The following is a 24021-nucleotide window of genomic DNA, read 5'->3' on the forward strand; positions in this document are numbered from 1 at the left end:
CCTGTCGGTGGCACTAAAGGGGAACAGAGCTGGGACTTACGTGGCGGCCCAAACTCAAAATCATGGAGGAAGAACCTAAACACCTGTGACACCACACACGCGCAGATCTGTGAGGAAAAACCCACCACCAGGATTGGGTCTCCACCTTGGGCCCACAGCACCTGTCCACAAAAGAAAAGAATACTTAAAAACAGGCCACAATGCTTCATATAGCTGTCTATAAAAAGAACACACGCAGGTACATGATCAAATAAGGAAACAAACAAAATGAACAATATTAACAGAACACAATTGAAATATATTACACAAAAAATATAATACACAAAAACAAATAAAGGATTTAATCGCAACTAATTAAACCTAAAGTTAAAGAAGATAACAGCAATGAGTGGACTCAAACCAGGAAATAAGTAAAACAACCCAATTGACAAAAGGAGGCAGAGTCAAAACAGCAGCGCAGTTCAGGAGCTGTAGCGGTGGGCCACCACCAGCGCAGCACCACAGAAGCCAATGGAGAAAGGCCATGGGAAACACGACCACACTCAGAACGGCCCCCACCAGGGCAACCTGACCCCACAGAACCAGCAGCCTGCCTCACTAACCACGCCTTTTCAAACCCAGCCTTTTGAGCCATCACAAACTTCTTTCAGGGCTCACTTCCAAATCCCCAAACCTCATTATCTGAACCTTTGGCATGGTTTTTAACACCAGAATCCAACTTTCTAACTACATTTATAGGTCAGAAAGGGGAAAGCATCATAGGTCCCCTTTAATCTTCAGTTTGTGTTGAACTAAGCTATGAAATGTAACAACAATAAGTTCCTCTTGGCTGTCATAAGATAAAGGTTGGAAACTGCTGGCCGGGGGGTGGGTCCAATTTTGGGCCTATTGTTGACCTATGACTCCCAACGCTACCCATGAGCCACTTGGGGCGGCGGAGTCTTCTGCTCTGACTGTGGATCTCTTAATAGGATTATCTATTCTCAGTGCAGGAAGAGGAAGGCACAGCATGTTGAAACGCAAAGCAGCAACGATGATCTTCCATCTGAGTGACCTCTGAAGAGGAGCTACTGCAGGAATATTCCAGATGACAGCCGCCCATGCAGTGATGCATCCTGAGGTGAGGTTACAGTCTACCTTGGATGAGGTACTGAGTAGGACTCATGCTGGTGGACCTTTCTTTCAGCCGGATGGGGAGACCAGTGGCCATGATGGGGTGGGCCCCTGTGACAGCGATGACAGCGATGAGGGTATTTATCATGCAGGACACTGCCCATAATGGCATCTGACTTGCAGGTATGTTACGTTTTACCACAGAAAGCAGCCAGGGGGGGGCACTGACTACATGGAGTGGGTTGTCCATCATAGATAGAGTCGGCCTCAACAGGTCAGTCTGATCCACAAAACTAACTCAGCAAAGGGACCAATTTTGTTGATGTTCCTTGTGCTGCTATCCAATAGTGGGAAGATGTCCGAGACTGACTTGGAGGTGAGTTTGGTCTTTTTCTCATATTTAGGGATGTTTTGATGATTGGTTGTTTTGATGATAACCGATATGCCGATATTGTCAAACTCACAATTTTCGATACTGATATCAACCGATACCAGTATGTATAACATCACATATATTTTTATTGAGCTGTGTTTTTCTATGATTTTCTGTCATGCCCCCCCAAAGGACGGACTGTTTTTACCGCCACCCCGATTTGAAATCCTAGAGGAAGAGATAATATGTATTCATGTATCTGTACTGTACAGACTGAACTTGAAACTGATACCAGGAAAATGACCAAAATGGAGAGCATACCACCTATTCAGGAGTCCCATTGCATGTTGAGTACTATAAATGTGTACATGTTGGTAGGTCTGCATTAACATGAACTGAGGTGGGGAGCTGGTTGCTTGCAAGGTTTTTCTGCAAATAATAATTAGCATCCCAGTTTTCCTCCTCAGGCTTTGTGTGCAGGCTGCGGGATGAACCCCCCCCCCCTACATTTCTTTGTAGGAAGGCGCTAATGAAAACAGGAAGCACTTGATGTGGGATCTCTTCCTGTTTCCCAGAGTGCTTTGCTGTACTGTTGTTGTACATGGATAATAAATTATATGTTTGTTGGTTATTTAGTATTATTTGCAACTTGTCTGTTGTTATCGCCAAATAACATTGCTGCGTGATGTTAAGCACATTTTTTAAGACACCGTGAGTAAGGATGGTAGGTGCCGATTTCAATGAAGCTGGTGATGCTCTGATGTTGCTTTCCTTGTTTAAATAGGCTTGATCCTTTTGAGCAACGCAGTGTTAGCTCTATTTCACTGCAATCTCCACAAATGCAATGTTAACGCGACATGCTCTACATCGGTTCTAATAAATACCGATATCAGGTTTTTAGCCTGATACCGGGCCAATAATTATTGGTGACCGATATTATCAGACATCCCTAGCCATTTTAACCGCACTCATATGATGTTGCACTGACCCCCACAGCCACTTTAGAAAAAACTACACGCTACTGCCCGGCTATCACGCTAAATTGCCACATTTTGAGAACATTGAGGACCAAGGTCAGGATGTCGTCACTATTATTCCTATTCCATACATGATCATCTCAATACAAGCCTATATGATATGTAAGAACTTCAAACAAATGTTAGTCATGAATGAAGAACCACAAAAAACACAAAGAACCACCATGTTAGCCGTAGCATGACAGGAGAACGTTCATGTCAGTAAAGACCGGTGCACAAACACGAGTCAAAGATGCCGGTTTTAAAGGACTGCACTTTTTGGAATCTTGCCCATCACTCCCAATCCTTAAGTGAAACACAAACACATTTCTTTCACTTTTCTGTGCATAATGCCAGAAAATGAGTCAACATGAGCTAGCTAATAATGCACACCATTAGAATACACCTATTTTGCGTATGAAGCCATGTAGTAACATGTAATACTATAACACAGTATTTTGCCCTATTTTGCTGATTTAGCACATTAGTAGAACGTCTTTCTTTGGCACATCGATCAAAACATGGTAAAACCTCTCAGCCCCCAGAGACTCATGTTGCTGTGGGCCAGGCAGATCAGGCTGTAGTGAAACACACACAAATAAGATGAAAATATCTTCTATATGGCAGGAGCGCTCACTCTGCTGTTTTTTAAAGGCCTGCTGCAAAAACCCTGGTCAAAGATCTTCAATGTAGTCCTCTGTTGTTTTAAGGACCTACTGTAAAAATGGTAGCCATAGAGCTTCCATGTGATGGGGGTGCTCAAAATCCAGATTGTGCAGTTTGACTATATGGTGATGTGTGCAAATTTTGAGCAGCCTTTTATTATGACCAGCCTAAAGCTCACATGTGCAATCAACATTCTGCCTGTACCTGTCTGGGTTCTAGTTCGTTCTATCTGTGGTCCCTGTACCCTAGTGGTGATCGGCTCCCGTGTTTGGGCCCTGACTCCTGTGGTTCCTCCATTCAGCCATGGCCCCCCTCCGGTGTCTCATCGGATAATTAGTCTGTGTATTTGCTTGTGGTGTTCTGTCCTGTCCTTAATGATGTGTGCTATCTGTGTGAACTTGACAGACTGCAACTTTTCAGTTTTATATTTTTGCATCAGTACCTTTTTTGGAGCGGCATTGCTTTGTTGCCTTCTTTGGCTCACTCGGGAAATGGGGGGATTCAAACAAATGGTGCTATTTCTGGGTTCAGCATCCGAATAAAATAATGATAATAATAAAATAATAAAAATAAAGAAATGGACCTCAAACTTGGATTTAGCCAGTTGATGAAAGTATATACATCTCGTATCTATCTATCTACTAAGATGCAATACAGGAAAGGTCATGACCCTCAGTCAGACAGGAAGTCGTTAAACAATATTTACATCCTGATCCCCTGATCTCCTGATCTCCTCTCCACCTCCACAGAACACCTTCTCTCAGATTGCCTTGGCTTTCAGCTGTGACCAATACACCCTGAAGCAGAGGCTCCAGGCGGAGGAGCACGCCCGCAACCTGGCTGAGGAGAACATCAAGGTGGAGTTGTCCCGAGGCCGAGAGACACTGGAGGTGCATGATGCCCGACTCGTAGCTGAACAGGAAGAAGGAAATGGAATAAGGGTGTGTGTTGTGTTTTTATAGACACTAAAGGGCTTATGTCTGGACAGCAAGCGCAGTAAGATCCTGCAAAGGCTGGAAATGTGTATGGACATCCTTGCTGGAACCGTGGAACGCATCTCCAACACGGCTGAGGTGCTCGGAGCAGTGCACAAGGTGTAGCTTTTTGCTTCTACTCCCAAAGTAGACAACTACTTTAAATAGGAAAGAGTTTCAGTGCAACATTAGTAAACATTAGTAAACAGTCTGACAAACATAATCACACAACATTTAGCATTTGAATACAAAGATGAAGATTTCTCTTCTTCGGCAGTTTTCTCCATGAGTGGTGACAAACGAGGTTGCTGTTCAAGTCTGTCCTACTGCTCGTGTGTCCTATTTCTTTTGGACAGTTCTTCTGTCTCATCCATGCTATGCTAATGTCTCATCCATGCTATGCTAATGTCTCCTCCATGCTATGCTAATGTCTTGTCGGTGCTATTCTAATGTCTAGTCCGTGCTTTGCTAATGTCTCGTCCGTGCTATGCTAATTTCTCGTCCATACTATGCTAATGTCTCCTCCATGCTTTGCTAATTTCTTGTCTGTGCTCTGCTAATGTCTCGTCCGTGCTATGCTAATTTCTCATCCGTGCTATGCTAATGTCTCGTCCATGTTCCACTAATGTCACGTCGGTGCTATGCTAATGTATTGTCCGTGCTATGCTCATGTCTTATCCGTGCTCTGCTAATGTCTCGTCCGTGCAATGCTAATTTCTCGTCCATGCTATGCTAATGTCTCCTCCATGCGCTGCTAATTTCTCATCCGTGTTATGCTAATGTCTCATCCGTGCTCTGCTAATGTCTCATCTATGCTATGCTAATGTGTTGTCCGTGCTATGTTAATGTCTCGTCTGTGCTATGCTAATGCCTCGTCCCTGCTATGCTAATGTCTCATCCATGCTATGCTAATATCTTGTCCCTGCTATGCTAATGTCTCATCCGTGCTATGCCAATATCTTGTCCGTGCTATGCTAATGTCTCCTCCGTGCTCTGCTAATGTCACATCTGTACTATGCTAATGTCTCCTCCGTGCTCTGCTAATATCACATCCGTACTATGCTAATGTCTTGTTCGTGCTATGCTAATGTCTTGTCCATGCTTATGCTAATGTCACGTCGATGTTATGCTAATGTCTCGTCTGTGCTATGCTAATGTCTCATCCATGCTGTGCTAATGTCTCGTCCGTGCTATGCTAACGGTAATAGTAATGGTTTCATCATACATCACACATCACATAATTCAGTTGACACTTGGGAAAAACCAAACCTTATTTCATCCTAGCCCCCCATCCTACCGCCCCCCGCCCCATCCCTTTCACATTTGTTGCTGTAGTGTATTCACTTTCAACCTTTTAAATGGGACCTAGTACCGTATGTTTTAAGCCTTTAATCCCCCCCCCCCAACTGGCCTTATAATCTGGTGTGCCGTTAGAAATGTAGTGCTACTTCAGTAAGCGTTCCGTTTGCGTGTTGGATCATTTCCCACTGACACAGGGACGCAATACGACGCCGGCAGTGATGAACCAATCAGCCATCAATCAAGTTTGATCTATCTAAGTTTGAAACGATTTGTAATCTACATATGGAGATATTATTGTTTATTATTATTAGATATTATTGTTGGATTGTAAGGACGACAAAAGGCTGGTCAGAATGGGGCCTGCTGAAGAGACAAATGAAATGAGGTTGAACTAAAACTTTTACCCGTTTTTTTTAAAACGTTTACCCTCTGAAATCGTTGGTCCGTCTTTTGGTGTCCAACAGGAGGCTCATGTGAGTCGAGCAGTGGAGCTCATGGTGGCTCACGTGGAGAATGTGAGGAGGCGGCTGGACAGACATGAGGCGGAGCTGGAGGAAGCCAAGAAGATGATTTTACAGCAGAATTCTTGCAGAAGCATCGTTGAACCAGGAGCTCCTTTAGGTCACTTTATCATTTGCCCAGTTGCAGTTGTCTCCAATATTTAAGCTGACTGGTGGACCTCCCCTTCTTCTAGACTCAGACAACCGACAGACTGACAGCTGGAAGAAAAGCATGCAGCAGGTACAGTAGAAGGATGAAGTCTTCTCATGAGGCCTGCTGCTTCTCTCATGTTGTTGAATTTCTCAAATTCAATCTTCTCCCGTTGGCTAGAATGGCAGTCGCCGCCGAGTCAGTATATCCTTCATTCCAAGTGATGTCCTGGTGAGGCCTCCGTCGTTGCTTGGACCAGGAGTGTCCAAACTGTCCGATAAAACAAAAAATATCCAGGGATGCTGGAGCCTATTATAAACATCCATTCATCCATTTTCTATGCTGCTTATCCTCACGAGGGTCACAGCTACACTGGAGCCTATTATAAGCATCCATCCATTTTCTATGCAGGAGTCGTTTCTTCTTCTTCTCTTCTGTTCCTGCTCATCCCTCCTGCTTGATCAACTCTTTAGTGAATGGTATATACTATAGATGTATACCTTCTAGTGAATGGGATATACCATAGATTCTAGTGAATGATACCATAGATGTATACCATCTAGTGAATGATATATACCATAGATGTATACCATCTAGTATACCGTTGAGGCTGCACGGCAGACAAGTGGTTAGCGCACAGACCTCACAGCTAGAAAACCAGGGTGGAATTGAACCCTGGTCATCTCTGTGTGGAGTTTGCATGTTCTCCCCGTGCATGCGTGGGTTTTCTCCGGGTACCATAGATGTATACTTTCTATTGAATGGTATATACTATGGATGTATACCATCTAGTGAATGGTATATACTATCGATGCATACCATCTAGGGAATGGTATATACTATAGATGTATACCATCTCATGAATGGTATATACTATGGTTGTATACCATCTAGTGAATGATATATACTATAGATGTATACCATCTAGGGAATGGTATATGCTATAGATGTATACCTTCTATTGAATGGTATATACTATGGATGTACGTATACCATCTAGTGAATGGTATATACTATAGATGTATACCTTCTAGTGAATGGTAAATGCTATAGATGTATACCTTCTAGTGAATGGTATATGCTATAGATGTATACCTTCTGGTGAATGGTATATACTATAGATGTATACCTTCTAGTGAATGGGATATGCTATAGCCCCCCTTTAAACTCCTCCCCTTTTGCCTTGCGAGTATAAGCGGTATAGAAAATGGATGGATGGCTGTTTGAGTCCATTCTATATTCTGACTAGGATGAAGCGTTGATACAAGAGGATTCCTCATCCTAATTCCTGGATGGAAAGGGCTAGCTTTGCATTCCTGCTCAAGTTTTTCATTGCAGCCTCACCAGAAGAAGGGAAAGAGAGAGTCCAAGAAGCGGGCCTCTCGTGGAGAAGGTGACACAGGAAGTAAGTCCCGCTTGCCTGCCCCCCTGAGGTTGGAGTCCAACTGCAGTAGCCTAGATAAAGATGGAGGAACCCCAGCGGATGACAGGTGATGATGATCTCCTGGCTCACATGCTGGGTCTGCCACCTCCAGCCGCTTCTGTCTTTCCTTTACAGGCCACAGGATCCAGGTGAAAGGGTGTCTGCGGCTGGAGTTCCCTTCGACATGGCCCCCAATCCCTCGGCCACCCCCACCCCCACCACCACACCAGAATGGCCCGTCCCAACCAAACCAGCAGCTGGTAAAAAGCTGCAACAGAGGTTGCGCAATAAATGGCCCCTGCACAGGTACTTTCATGATGAATGATCCTAATGTTGAGTCTTGAAGGTTTTGTTTTATTGACACAATGTCAACTGACACAAGAGTTATCCTTCAAGAATATTTTTTCATAGATTTAAATGTGTCCAACTATTTCAGGAGCACACAGGACTCAACAATACAGACACACAAAAGCAAAGCTGCTTCATCCAGGAAAAAGACTGATAAACAGAAAAAAGGAACAAATGTCTGCTGGGGGGTCTCTTCGGGCAGGTAAGCCAGCTTTTTGCTCGATAAATTCTTATTAAAAATATGATATGAATATTTGTCGTCTCCAGAGATGGGCCACGAGGGTGGCCACGCCCTCTGTGTAGCCGGTTGCTCTCCTGCATCTCCATCTGTGTGCTTCTCTCCACCATAAGCTGCATCTGCATCCTGTGGATGCTTCATGGGGGGGGGCCCAAACCTTGACCTCCGCTTCTGGACCCGGTGACTTTAAGAAGGAAGCTGGAACTCCCCCTGTGAGTCTGCAAGGCTCTTTATGTACACAAATGGAACCTTGCCATGTGGACGCTTTGGTGTGGAGTTGGCATTTAAAGAAACACACACCACAATGCAATCCTTTAATAGAAATCTATAAAACAATACAATCACCTGCTTAGTGACACCATCGCCATCACCATCACCATCACCATCACCACATCACTCTTAAAGGCATCGGGGAGAAGAATACATTCTTCATTTCGACATTCAACTTGTTAAATCTTAACTATATGAACCAAACCTCTAGTAGTCTTACGTTAGAGCAGCAAAGCTTAAATAGTAGATAAATATAAAAATGATATTAGGAGCGGAGAAGCAACTGGGGGTGACCCCTTTGTGCAAAGTGTGTGTCGGCCACAGGAGTTCTCCTTCTAATGACGTGACCCGTTCTTCTATGGCTTCACCTCACATCTACTAGAAAAGCATGTCAAATAAATAACATTGGCACGTCGCCTGACGTTACATTCTAAATTATGCAATAAAAAGGGTGCATCATCATCATCATCATTCTGTCATTCTCATAGAGAGTCCAATAACTGCAGCCTCTAATACAGGAAGTAGTAGCATAGGTGGGAATAAACACACCGTGGGGGCGGGTCAGTCACAGTTACACCTGGCTCACAATTTCTGCATGTTCTGCAACAAACCACTGGATGGGGGTCCCATCTGCAGCTCTCTGGAGAACCAGATTACCTGAACCCTACAAGAAGATCAGAGAGAACATGATGTCCAAGAATCCTTTAGTGGCATTTGATAAACACTTCTATTATTATTATTATTATTATTATTATCAGTGACGTATTTCCTCAGAGGAGTTCTTTATTCGTTCTTTGAATGAATCGGCCACCTCCTCCAGCTCCAACAGGAGGACACCGAGGTGTTCCCAGGCCAGCTGTGAGACATACTTCCACAGGCTCCTCTTGATAATACACAGTGTTATTCAAAAGAATGAATGGTTTCATTATGCAATATTGCAGTAAAGGGGACCTATTATGCGCCTTTTTGGGCCCTTTGTATTGACTTGTGGACTCCTCTAGAGCAGATACACACAATAACCAGCACACAAAGCTTTCTAGTTCTTCCAGAATCTGCACCTATTCATTTGGATTTCTTTGGCTTTCGTGGTTCCTGCGAAAACAGTCTGTTTTAGTTTATTCCACCCACGACCCGCCTCCAGGCACTCCCACTCTGCTGTGATTGGTCACATTGTGAGTGCTTAACAGGACTTCCGGTTTGTGCCGCTATCTGCGAACAGTGTAGGAGTTGATAGTAAACGGCAATGTATCGTTTTAAAATGTCAGCTTTTAACATACAGCCGTATGTGTTGGATTCCGGATTCGATCTGGATGGAGAGACTGGACAGTCCCAAGTTTCTTAGAAAAGAAGTTACTTCAAGGCGCCTCTCAATGGTAAGTAGCTTTAACATTTTAACATTAGTTTTTCTACATTATCTGTGATGTCTAATGTGGCCACTAATTGTGATGGGAAACGGCTATTAGCAACCCGCTCCCTGTATGCACACTCTATAATGCTACACAGACCACCACATTTGCTCCATGACTAACACTAAATAAACAGTTAGGACCCTGATAAACTGTTACTTACTGCTTCCTTCCTTCCGCTAGTCCAGCGGCGTAGTGTTAGCATAGCCCATGTTTACGAAACAGTCCAGTGTGAAATGCCCTTGACAGATTAAAATAGATTTCTTTTGCATTTGCAACCACTTGATGATGGTGCAGTCTTTAGGAATTGGAACAAAAGGGGCTTTCTCCCTTTAAGGCATTGTTAGCGAGTAAACAGCGGAGCAGCCTTTGGAGGAGGGCAGAGAGCCTATCTGGCTTACACCCATGCCCATATAAGGAAGTCTGCCCATCTGTGTTTTCACAAAGAAACAGTTTTACCACACCTTCTGAAAGCGAGCGTTTTGAGCCATCCCAAACTTCTTTCAGTGCTCACTTCCAAATCCCCAAACCTCATCATCGGAACCTTTGGCATGGTTTGACACCAGAATACAACATTCTAACTACATTTATAGGTCAGAAAGGTGGAAAAAGCATCACAGGTCCCCTTTAAGGAAACGCAATAGAAAACTCAATCCAGGTATTCTACTCACAATCAAATTTTATTTCCATGTGGCCAACATCTGCAGCTTGGCCAACAGCCAGATGATTGATGAGGTTATTCACTGTCTAAGGTCATGGAGGTTTGGGAGATCTTTAACATGTGCCCACAAGAAAAGAATCCCACACGATGAGGTCTGGGGATCCCAGACTGAGCAAAGAAGAGCAAAGAGCAAAGCTACTGGGCCCCCTTCCGACCACTGGTGGGGAGGAACAGGAGGAATTCACTGACTCCTTCCATGACAATGCTTTAAAACTGAAAGAATTCAATAACCCTGTATAGTGTCATGGGATAATAATTCTAATACATACAAAACTACTATATGACAATAAATAGAGACCAAGTATTAATCTATTATGATAATAAATAGAGACTAAGTATTCATATATTATGATAATAAATAGAGTATTCATCTATTATGATAATAAATAAGTATACGTATTCCTCTCTGACACTGTACACTAGTAAATCCTAAATAAGTATTGACGGCAATAAAGAATGCTGAATGCGTACCAACCTGATTAAATGGAGGCATGTGTGGTGAGGTGCGGTTCTTGACACCCGGGGGGGTCTGCTGCTCTACAGAGTTGGGGTTCTGACTACGCTGGTGCCAGGACTTGAGCTCTTCAGACACGACCTCCCTGGGCATGGTACGGAAGGTGTGGGGGGGGGACTCCTTCAGTGAGGGCGTTCGTGCCACGAGGGTGTAAGGAGGCGGAAGCTTGGGTGTCCTCCTGGCAGGTGATAATGCTCCCTCTGGCCTCTGTCTTTGCTGAGGGCTGCTGAGGATCCCGGGTGGGGAGGAGAGCGGGACACCAGGAGTAGGCTGACCCTGATTGTTCTTCTGCGAGTCCCCCGGCAGACCTTTCTTGGGCACTCCAAAAAGGAAACCATAAGGTGGGGGGCAGAGCTTGGGGATCTCCGGGAGTTTATCCCTGCCTGGTGAGCTCATGGAGGATGAAGACGAATGCTCGGAGGCGCTGTCCTCAGAAGTGGACTGGTACGGATGTAAGGGGGACACCTCTGGGGACAGTACAATAAAGTCGGCTGCACGGTGTCGCTGGGGCAGACGGCCTCTGCCTTTCAGATTCTCCAGGCTGAGGCGCTCCTTGTCACCCCATGGCTTACTTTTGGGGAGCCTGGAAGATGCCCAAATATAAATAATGACCACAGCATTGATGAGAGTGCATGTATTTTGTCTGAACTAAGGTGCACCTGAAGGATTGGGAGTACTGTCGGCGCACGTGCAGCTCTGGAGTAGCGGGGGCGCTGGTGGAGTGATTGTGACGAAGTGCTGAGTTTTTAATAAACTGTGAGAGAGGGATTCTGTTGGTGGCTGCTGAGACCTGTGTTCCTGCAGCATGACTAGACACACAAAGAAGAACATAATAAGAATAACAATAATAATCATGGGGACATACAACCATACCATAGCATGACAGAGGTGCTGGAACTAAACATGGCCGATACAGTCGAGCCACTATAATATTGGCCCGGTATCTGCAGGTGAAATGTATTGTATTTATCATATATGACGCAAATGTATTTCAAATCTGATATATGTTCATTTTGGCCTGAAAGGACTGTGTACTAGTGTAACGTAGAATCCAATACGGTGTGTCGCTGCAGTGGGGTGGGGTGGTGGCCGTGACCACCCCAGCGCCCAACGTCAGCTGGTATAGCTCCAGCATACCTCCACCTCCAGCATACCGCCGTGCAGCCGACATCAGACAATAGTTATACAGTATTCCAAGTCAAAGTTGGCCAATGACTTGACTGCTGCAAGTTCTCTTACAGGAACAGTTAGCATGCGCATAGCATACGTATGTCCATATGTCCTGTGATGACTGGTGACCAATCCTGGGTGCACGCAGCCTCTAGAGTCGAGACTAAAGTCATGTCTATAAAGGGCAACCATCAACACTCCAAGGCCTCTGCATCGCTGTCCCATGTAATTGTTGAAGTAATAAAGTAAGATGTGACACATAACCTCATAGAATAGTTAATAGTAGTTCACCCTTAAAACGAAGGATGCCATTCCCACCTACATTCATATCTACGGATAATTTGGAGTGGCCAATTAACCTAGCATGTTTTTGTAGCTGTAGCTCCTAGCTGTGAGGCCTGTGTGCTAACCACTGGACCGCTGGTCTAATCATTATCTCCATGACTGTATGTGAGCCATAGTCCCACCTCGGCAACCCAATGAAACATTTCAGTCTCAGACACTAAGAGTGCTAGGCCGACATGGAAATGATGTAATGTTGACTTTCTTGCCAGGGTTTTTGATGACCAAAATGAAATGAAATGTCGACTTCAAACACACGTCATTAGGACAAACTTGTCCTAATCACAAGTATGTCTCAGATGTTGTTGACAGCCACCTTGACAAGCTCATAGCCATTAGCTTCATTACACATACTGTATGTGTTCACTCCAGCACAGGAGATATGTCATGCTACACATATGATGTTTTGCTATGGCACTTCCATGTATGATATGGCTTAGGCTGTCAATAGTGAGGATGACACAAGGGGGCGCCATAATAAACAGTCTAGTTCAGACTGAGGGAGGAATGTTTTAAATAGTAATTCTTATCATGAAGAATGATCAATACTGTATGTATATAAATATAAATCAGAATAATATCTATAATTTTTCCATAAATTTATAAGAATTGAAATGCATACAAAGAATGTAATCTGTCATATGTCATCTGTAATCTGTAATCACCTGGGCCCATTGCTGCCAACAGATGGAGGCTTTGCATCCTTCTGATAGGGCTGGTCCAGACTGGACTCCTTCCAGGGAGAGTTCTGAATGGGAGAGGGCTCATACTCCCCAATCTTAGCAGGTGGCATCTGAAGCTGGTCTGGGATGGACCCTGAAGGGGCGACGGGGCCGAGGGAGTCCACATCTATGGATGGAAAATATACAAAAAGTCAGTGTGGGATGCAATGACCTGTGTTTGCCTGATGGTAGCTGCAGCCCTGATAAGTATATCTATAGTATAGATAAGTATATCTAGTATAACTATTCTATATATGTGTGTGCTTATTGCTATATGACACATTTGGAATGAGAATAGCGACGTTCCCAGTATTATTGCGTGTCAACAAGGTTCTCCTCTCACCGTCATCCAGGGCCACCACATCAGACAGGGAGCTGTCATCAGACATATTTAGATCTGCTGCACACAAAGAGACAAATCAATGACTTCTTCATGAACCTGGTGGGGGGCAACAGGTTACCTACCATTCCTTGGACAGGTGGTGACGCTGATGGATGGGGAGCTACACTCGCTCCTGATCCTGTGCTGGAACACAACCTCCTGCAGCTCCTTCACCTTCTTCTCCTCCCTCTTGCACTGCTGGGCCCGGCTCTTTTTCTGGGGCTTGCTCAGGTTGTCCTCCAGCGAAAGTTTCCGCGCCGCCTCGTAAATCTGCCGCTGAAGAGCCAGCTCGGTTTCCAGCCCTTGCAGTTCGGAATCCTACGATGGAGATGACAAGGTAGACGGGTTCAGCAAGTGATGCATATTTTCTCATTTGCTGTGTGGACCTTCTCTATACCTCTTTCTCCAAATAGATTAGACCTTCATCCAGCTTGAAGGAAGCTCCAATCCTCCTTCTGACGTGGGGCGGCTTCTCATCAGGCATGAGAGGATAGTCTGAGGGCAGTTTACCAGTCAACTCCTGTGGAGGAAACAACCAGGAGCTCATTTCAAAGCCCAGCATACAGGATGTGACCGTCTGGGGTTTTGTACTCACAGCTTCCCTGATGCACAGCTTCCTGAGCTCCAGCAGACAGAGCTCTAGACGCTCCTCCAGAGACTGGTGCTTTAGTTTGAGGGCTCTGGTGTGCGTGGTCAGGTCCTTGAGGGGGGGTGAGGGGCTGTCTGGACCTGTCCAGCAATCACAGATGGGTAGATGTTATCTTACTGTATTACCCGTAAATGCAGTACAGTAGCAGCAGTAAATAGTAGTGAATGTAGTATAGTACAGTACTCCAAAGTCAACCAGGAAACAGGAAACCCAGCAGCGAAAGGCAGAGTAACTGATACTGACCTCATAAAAATTTAATTTTATGACACAAGGTTTGACCCCCCCAACCTCTCCTCCAATTTTTCATATTAGATTAGATTAATTTGAAGTTTCTTCTCACTGACTGTACATGACAGTGACAACAACACACACCACACTATGTTGTTTTGTGAAAGATGACCTGTGGTTTCATTTAGTAAGCTTAGGTGTGGAGAGACAATGGTTTTGGTAGCTGTGTTTGTTTGGCTCGGTGACAGAAAGTAATAAAAGTGACTGTTCTAAATATTAGGTGACATTCTGCTCCAGAACCCCTTTCTCTCTTCAACTGCCATTGTTCACAATCCAGGTGTAGGCCATAAATATGCCTCACACAATTATGAAACACATTTATGCAGGGAGCTGCTGCACATGTACACAGTACATGTACTCAGTACACAGATATGTACACATCAGTGAAATAACATTAACATAACATTTAATTTGAGTTTCCTTATTAATTTTATGCATGCAGTTATTATTTTCCTCCTCATTTCTTTCATAATGCACTCTGCGCATGCTGCATGGTTACTATATTTAAAAAGATGGTCAAGAAAATGACCTCCATCCATGCAGGCCTCCACCATGACTACTTTTACTTTGCTCAACACCGACATAGAAGAGGGAGTTCAGAACAGTCAGGGATTACCCATGTTCATGTTCCATGTATTGTAGTGTTACGTGTGTGTTGTTGTATTACGTGTGTATTGTTGTGGTACGTGTGTGTATTGTTGTGTTACATGTGTGTTGTTGTAGTACGCGTGTGTTGTTGTATTACATGTGTATTGTTGTGTTACGTGTGTGTATTGTTGCGTTATGAGTGTGTTACATGTGTGTATTGTTGTGTTATGTGTGTGCTACGTGTGTGTATTGTTGTGTTATGAGTGTGTTACGTGTTGTATCGTTCTGTTATGAGTGTGTTACGTGTGTGTATTGTTGTGCTATGAGTGTGTTACATGTGTGTATCGTTGTGCTATGAGTGTGTTACATGTGTGTATCGTTGTGTTATGTGTGTTATGTGTGTGTATCGTTGTGTTATGAGTGTGTTACGTGTGTGTATCGTTGTGTTATGAGTGTGTTATGTGTGTGTATCGTTGTGTTATGAGTGTGTTACGTGTGTGTGTTGTTGTGTTATGAGTGCGTTACGTGTGTGTATTGTTGTGTAACGTGCGTATTGTTGAATTTAGCGCCAACATCCTTACCCGAGTGCAAGATAATCCCGCTGTCACTGTCACTGATCTCCTCTTTGCTCCCAATGGCCGTCATCCTGGTGTATCTGGAATAGAGTTGAGGTGAGATGGTCAGAAGAGGAATAAATGAGGATGATGATACGCGTCTTCCTCCCCCGCCACATGGCTTCCTGATTGCTGTCCTGCTGATTTACTTAACAAAAGTCTTTTCACACACTCCTCCATGTGGCCCCCACTCCTCCTCCACCTCTTTCTTCCACCACAAGGAGCAGACCCCCACGGGTGACTCGGCACATGTGGGGGGTTAATCCCAATGGTGGGGCCATGGTGACGATGTGCGGCCAGGTCAGGGAAGCGTGTCACCATGTTTAAAGCATCCAGACATCCAAAGGAAGCAGATGGCAGCAAGAATGAACCCCCACACCCCCACTTCTCTCATGCATTGCACCTGTTCTCCAAGTGCACCCCTCCCTCAGCCTCCTATTCAACCATCTTCCACACAGCCCTCTGGGGGCTTTGAAGTAGAAGAATGTCCGAGTGTTTGGCTTGTGCACGCGGCATCACATCACAACCCCGCTGACTCCTGGGACACCGTTTGCGAGCAGGAAAGCACAATTCATGTTTATGGCCCCGTCCTCTTGCCTTTTTGGGACTTTAGATCCAACTAACCAAAACTCAAGGTGGACGAGACCAAGAAAGCACAACAAAGAGGAGAAAGTGAGTGATTGAATGAGGTGACAGAAGGGTGGCATTTATTCCGTGTTCTTTTTAGGTCAGTTCATTCCTTCTGCATCTCACATGCTTACTGTCCAAGAGCTGCTGGATCACAAGGCACTGCTCTACAGGAACTCAAATGATTAGAGGATGGGCCAGGTCTCTTGTGATAATATCACGTAAACAAAACAGGAAGTAAACAGTCGGGACATGAAAACGGGAATCCGCCTCCTCCTGCGGGTTTGCAGATGAGAATCAGGGCAGGAAGACAGGAGCTTAAGAGGGATAGGATGTTAGTGTGCAGCCAATGCAGACCTGAGCCATTCAGCACAGCAACTCATCTGGACGAAGTAGCAGCCGCTCTCACAATGGGGCACAGGCAGCCCCAGTCCGCAAAACAACAGACAACAAAGGCCTTGTATCCACGAGAGGCTTCAACATCCTGCTGGGGCAGGGGGCGAGGGGGGGGGGGGCGTATGTGGGGGCCATATATGCTGACAACACAGCTTGGGCGTTAGCTTACGAGGTGGTGGCGACGTGAATACGCAGACATTACATCGGGAATCCAGCCTGGCAAGAAAAATTAGATGGGACTTACCCACTCGCACCCCATATCTGTGGTTATAAACCCAGTGAGTGGGTGGGTGGTTGGATGGATGTTGGGTGAGGCAGCAACTTTGGCTAGATTGTTGCCAACGTGCTACTGCATTTCATAACATGCTGAAATGTTGTTGGAAAGAGTCCTGAGTCTGTCTGTTGTCATCCATGGATAGAAACCTCATGCTGCTTTACTGGACTACTTCCATCAGGATGTCTCTGTCTGTCTGTTTCTGCCGACTCTCCTTCTCCTTTTGATCCATGTTGCAATAAGCTGCTTCCACCAAATGATGTCAGTATTATCTTATCTTAAGGCATATCTTAATCTTATTGTAAGCCTGATCTTGACTGATCTTGATCTTGACTTGGCTGTGTAGGTAGCATATGCTACACAGCTATGAAAACCCTATGAAAACCCACGCATGCACGGGGAGAACATGCAAACTCCACACAGAGATGGCCGAGGGTGGAATCAAACTCGGGTCTCCTAGCTGTGTGGCCTGCATGCTATCCACTCGTTCACCATGCAGCCTACAGTAATATTAAAAATAAAAAAATTAAACATTAAAAAATTAAACATAACTAAAGTGAAAGTGAACCTGATGTGACTTCTGCTGACTCCCAGGGGAAATCTACACTATGAAATGGAATTGTTGTATGAGGAATTGTTGTTAGAAAATAAAAAGCACATCAAACAGGAAGAAAATTGTTTTTATTTTAGTGTTTTCCTGAGATGTAATATACCCCTGTGATGTGTCCCATTTTGGAGATACGTAATAATTAGTTAGACATCCGAGCGATTCTGATGACTCCCCCACGATCCTCGCTGCCCAACCAACCGTGACACTCCAACATGTACGGATGTGAGTGTTTATAGCAAGAGATTATGCATGGGGAATCACCATCTCCCAGATTTCTCCCACCGCCCATCCCAGGAGCCTTGGGGGTTGCTGTCCCCTTGGAATGCCACCGTAGCCATGCCATTCCCGCTGTGGTCAGCCCTGGAATTATCAAGGGAGACCAGCCTCACCTCACCAAGGAAATAGCGAGGCAGGCCTGGAATCTTGGCTGGAACCTATAATTCAAGCTATCCACGGAATGCTGATGCGGTGGAAGAAACCAAATGACTTTTCAACATGCTTTACGCCAGAGTCAAGCCAAGTTGCACTCTGGACACAATATGGGCTGCTGGGGTAGAAAAGTGCTTCAATGTGGCCAAATGTTTCGTTACAATTCACTGGCAATGGACGGTAGCGCCACACATGAAGTTATACCACAAAGGGGAAGTTTACACCTTCTTCTTCTGCTTCTTGTTGACACCCAGCCTACATGCACGTGCTCATGTTCCAGTACAGATAATGCAGAGGAAACAATAAGTACCACTCGAGAGCCGAGAGCAGCAAACCATATGCTGAGAAGACACAGCAGCTCTGTCAGACCAGCAACAGCATAAACAGGCCACGAGGACAAGAAGAGATGCCCCATTGTCCCAGATGGGGACTGCCTGGGACCATGACACCTTGTCACTGGGAGTCATCATTTCTTAGGCAGCAGATGATCAGGAGTCAGCCCAGATTTGGATGTCCTTGCTGCTATTTACCTTACAAGTGCCCACTGCTGATGGTGGAAGTGGAACTGGAGTAGGGAAATAGACCACGACCACAGCATGACCATGACCACACCACGACCACCACCACACCATGACCACAATACCACTCCATGACCACAACCACACCATGACCACCACCACATCATGGCCACAACCACACCACAACCCCACCATGACCACAACACCACTCCATAACCACACCCACACCACACCATGACCACCACCATGACAACACCATGACCACAACACCACTCCATGACCACAACCACACAACAACCACCACCATGACCACAACACCACACCATGACCACCAGCATACCACGACCATGACACCACACCATGACCCCCACCACGACCATACCATGACCACAACACCACAACATGACCACCGACACCACCATGACCACCACCACACCATGACCACCACCACGCTGTGACCATGACACCACCATGACCACACCACGACAACACCATGACCACCACCACACAATGACCACCACCACGACACCACACCATGACCACCACCACGCCGTGACCATGACACCACCATGACCATGACCACACCACGACCATGACCACACCATGACAACACCATGACCACAACCACACCATGACCACAACACCACTCCATGACCACAACACCACACCATGACCACCACCACACCATGACCACAATACCACTCCATGACCACAACCACACCATGACCACCACCACATCATGGCCACAACCACACCACAACCCCACCATGACCACAACACCACTCCATAACCAGAACCACACCACACCATGACCACCACCATGACGACACCATGACCACAACACCACTCCATGACCACAACCACACAACGACCACCACCATGACCACAACACCACACCATGACCACCAGCATACCATGACACCAAACCATGACCCCCACCACGACCATACCATGACCACAACACCACAACATGACCACCGACACCACCATGACCACCACCACACCATGACCACCACCACGCTGTGACCATGACACCACCATGACCACACCACGACAACACCATGACCACCACCACACAATGACCACCACCACGACACCACACCATGACCACCACCACGCCGTGACCATGACACCACCATGACCATGACCACACCACGACCATGACCACACCACGACAACACCATGACCACAACCACACCACGACCACACCACAACCACACCATGACCACAACACCACTCCATGACCACAACACCACACCATGACCACCAGCACACCATGACCACGACACCACACCATGACCACGACACAAAACCATGACCACCGCCACGACCACACCATGACCACAAAACCACACCATGACCACCACCACACCATGACCACAACACCACCATGACCACCACCACACCATGACCACGACACCACCACACCATGACCACACCATGGCCACAACACCACACCATGACCATGACACCACACCATGACCACAACAACCCGACCATGACCACACCACAACACCATGACCACCACACCACGACCACACCATGACCACAACACCACTCCATGACCACAACACCACACCATGACCACACCATAACCACGACACCACACCATGACCACGACACCACACCATGACCACAACACCACACCATGACCACAACACCACACCATGACCACAACACCACACCATGACCACCACCACACCATGAACACCTCCACACCATAACCACGACACCACACCATGACCACCACCACACCATGACCACGACACCACCATGACCACCAATACCACCATGACCACCACCACACCATGACCACAACACCACCACACCATGACCACACCATAACCACGACACCACACCATGACCACAACACCACACCATGACCACCAGCACACCATGACCACGACACCACACCATGACCACCACCACACCATGACCATGACACCACCATGACCACCAACACCACCATGACCACCACCACACCATGACCACAACACCACACCATGACCACCGCCACGACCACACCATGACCACGACACCACACCATGACCACAACACCACTCCATGACCACAACACCACACCATGACCACCAGCACACCATGACCACGACACCACACCATGACCACGACACCACACCATGACCACCACCACACCATGACCACGACACCACCATGACCACCAACACCACCATGACCACCACCACACCATGACCACGACACCACGACCACACCATGACCACGACACCACACCATGACCACGACACCACACCATGACCACCGCCACGACCACACCATGACCACAACACCACACCATGACCACCACCACACCATGACCACCACCACACCATAACCACGACACCACACCATGACCACCACCACACCATGACCACAACACCGCCACACCACGACCACACCATGACCACAACACCACACCATGACACCACACCATGACCACACCACGACACCACACCATGACCACCACCACACTATGACCATGACACCACCATGACCACCACCACACCATGACCACACCACGACAACACCATGACCATGACCACCACCATGACCACAACACCACACTATGACCACGACACCACACCATGACCACAACATCACACCATGACCACCACCACACTATGACCACGACACCACCATGACCACCACCACACCATGACCACGACAACACACCATGACCACCGACACCACCATGAACACCACCACACCATGACCACCACACCACACCATGACCACCAACACCACCATGAACACCACCACACCATGACCACACCACCACAACCCTATGACCACAACCCTATGACCACAACCACACCACGGCCACACCATGACCACCACCACACCATGACCACGACACCACACCATGACCAACACCACACCATGACCACGACACCACACCATGACCAACACCACACCATGACCACGACACCACCATGACCACCACCACACCATGACCACGACACCACACCATGACCACCAACACCACCACACCATAACCACGACACCACACCATGACCACCACCATGACCACAACACCAGACCATGACACCACACCATGACCACCACCACACCATGACCACAACACCAGACCATGACACCACACCATGACCACCACCACACCATGACCACGACACCACCATGACCACATCACGACAACCCTATGACCACAACCAAACCACGACAACACCATGACCACGACCACACCATGACCACCACCAAGACCACAACACCACACCATGACCACGACACCCCACCATGACCACCACCACACCACGACCACACCATGACCACCACCAAGACCACAACACCACACCATGACCACCACCACACCATGACCACAACACCACACCATGACCACCACCACACTATGACCATGACACCACCATGACCACCACTACACCATATCATGACCACCACCACACCATGACCACACCACACCATGACCACCGACACCACCATAACCACCACCACACCATGACCACCGACACCACCATGAACACCACCACACCATGACCACACCACGACAACCCTATGACCACAACCACACCTCGACCACCACCATGACCACAACACCACACCATGACCAACACCACACCATGACCACGACACCACCATGACCACCACTACACCATGACCACAACCACACCATGACCACCACCACACCATGACCACGACACACCATGACCAACACCACACCATGACCACGACACCACCATGACCACGACACCACAATGACCACCACCACACCATGACCACGACACCACCATGACACCCACAACTACAACACACAAGATATTATATTCTCAATAAGCTATCATGGAAATGGATTAGTTTGATGGGAACATCCATCAGGTTCCAATGGAATACATCCCATAATCAATTCCCAGTTCCATATGTCCAAAAGGAGTAGGAAGAAGCAAAGCTTATTAAATCCTAGCCCTCCATCTGGTACTTTTACAGTTTACAATGAATGAATGAAATTTGGGATGGTTCTGAACGTTCTGTTTTTGAGGTTTTTTTTTGAGTTTTTATATTTGTTCATTTCCTGCTTTCTGGTATATTTTGTATTGTTTTTATTTATTTTTTGACACATACCGAAGTACGAAGTGATATGACCATATAATGACGTAATGGGTACCATAGTAACCATCAATGTAGTAATACGTATATATAGCACATCATGACTGGTTCAAGACTCTTCATCCTTGTATTTAGCAAACATCAACTGCTTGTATTGTTTCCTGAATGGTCTCATCCTTATACATAGTTGGACTTCCTTACCCAATCCCTTCCATAGTTTGATTCCACATACTGAAATGCTATGGCTTTTTAACGTAGTCCTAGCATATAAGTGTTTCAAATTTAGTTCTTCCCTGAGATCATATTTCTCCTCTCTTGTAGAAAAGTATTGGATAACATTTTAGCTAATAGGTTATTGTTAGCTTGATGCATTATTTTAGCTGTTTACAAATGAACTATATCAGCAAGTTTTAGTATTAGTGATTCTAGAAATAAGGAGTGAGTATGTTCTCGAAAGGTGGCATTTGGATTATCCTTACTCATCTTTTTTGGTACAATAGCCAGTGAACATTACTTTTATAGTTATTGTGTGGAAATACGGGCTAATAAGTTAGATGTGGTAGAACCAGAGAACAATTTAGAGTGTGGAGGGATTTCTGACTTAGACCACATTTTGCTTTGTTCAAAATTGAAATATTAATATGAGTTTGTCAATGTTCAACATTGTGACACACAATAAGCACATTATTACACTTCTTTAGAGTATTATTAACATGCAGAAAAGTTATTTCAATACAAGACATTAGATTTAGATACTTTACCAACGAGTATCGCATCAATAAGGAATCTAAACGACCTTTGACTCATCAATATATTATATTACATTCATATATCTGTCTGTATGCATGACTCGTCTATCCCGTTCCAACTATATTTAAGTTTCCATAAGTATCAAACATGCAGTATGTCGCTACAAGACACGAATCTCTAAAAACTGATTACTGAAATCAAACATTTCTCATGGATTAAACGGCTACACAAATGCCAATGTTAGCTAGAATTGTTAACATAGGTACTTACATTGTGTGTATCGTCTTCTTCTGTTACAACAGTAGATCAAGTGAGTGTGACTTTCTCTAGTCCAATGTGAGCGGTTTAGGACATCTGTTCTAATCAACTCCAAGACTCTCCCTGAAGGGGGGGGGCAATCTTGATATGTTCATCAGCTGTTTAACTCACACCTTCCATGATATTTAATCTTAATTTGTTTTTAACGGTAGGCTAATGTTGCTTAAAACCTTTATTACACATTATATACACCTTTAAACGGTGATGGTTAATCGATGTGTTAGACCTAACCCC

The 24021-nt window shown here is 45.9% G+C and overlaps 2 protein-coding genes across 8 annotated transcripts; one reads left to right on the forward strand and one right to left on the reverse strand.

The window, feature by feature from the left end:
- Positions 1 to 975: 975 nt before the first annotated feature.
- LOC131137406 (uncharacterized) lies at positions 976 to 14147 on the forward strand. 6 transcript variants are annotated; one of them, XM_058085333.2, is made up of 15 exons: positions 976 to 1120; positions 1187 to 1250; positions 1318 to 1387; positions 1462 to 1489; positions 3918 to 4058; positions 4131 to 4262; positions 5909 to 6065; positions 6139 to 6185; positions 6276 to 6326; positions 7434 to 7585; positions 7654 to 7824; positions 7955 to 8068; positions 8134 to 9747; positions 13729 to 13968; positions 14045 to 14138. In XM_058085333.2, exons 1-13 carry the CDS (start codon positions 1088 to 1090, stop codon positions 8264 to 8266), a joined length of 1293 nt encoding a protein of 430 aa, XP_057941316.2. In that variant the 5' UTR covers positions 976 to 1087; the 3' UTR covers positions 8267 to 9747; positions 13729 to 13968; positions 14045 to 14138. The 6 variants fall into 6 exon arrangements, with proteins under 6 accessions (XP_057941316.2, XP_078654020.1, XP_078654022.1 ...); XM_078797894.1 differs by lacking the exon at positions 4131 to 4262 and having other exon boundaries at positions 3918 to 4109; positions 14045 to 14147; XM_078797896.1 differs by having other exon boundaries at positions 1187 to 1296; positions 1369 to 1489; positions 14045 to 14137.
- inavaa (innate immunity activator a) lies at positions 7915 to 23826 on the reverse strand. Of its 2 annotated transcripts, none has more exons than XM_058085332.2 (10): positions 23740 to 23826; positions 15738 to 15811; positions 14227 to 14360; positions 14029 to 14151; positions 13715 to 13949; positions 13593 to 13646; positions 13193 to 13376; positions 11675 to 11824; positions 10977 to 11598; positions 7915 to 9038 (listed from the first exon to the last, which is right to left on the reverse strand). In XM_058085332.2, exons 2-10 carry the CDS (start codon positions 15799 to 15801, stop codon positions 8946 to 8948), a joined length of 1659 nt encoding a protein of 552 aa, XP_057941315.2. In that variant the 5' UTR covers positions 15802 to 15811; positions 23740 to 23826; the 3' UTR covers positions 7915 to 8945. The 2 variants fall into 2 exon arrangements, with proteins under 2 accessions (XP_057941315.2, XP_057941314.2); XM_058085331.2 differs by having other exon boundaries at positions 13593 to 13649.
- Positions 23827 to 24021: the final 195 nt, after the last annotated feature.

Source organism: Doryrhamphus excisus, linkage group LG17, assembly GCF_037039965.1.
Source record: "Doryrhamphus excisus strain RoL-2023G ecotype Guam linkage group LG17, RoL_Dexc_Guam_v1.1, whole genome shotgun sequence".
In the NCBI taxonomy this organism is placed as follows: domain Eukaryota; kingdom Metazoa; phylum Chordata; class Actinopteri; order Syngnathiformes; family Syngnathidae; genus Doryrhamphus; species Doryrhamphus excisus.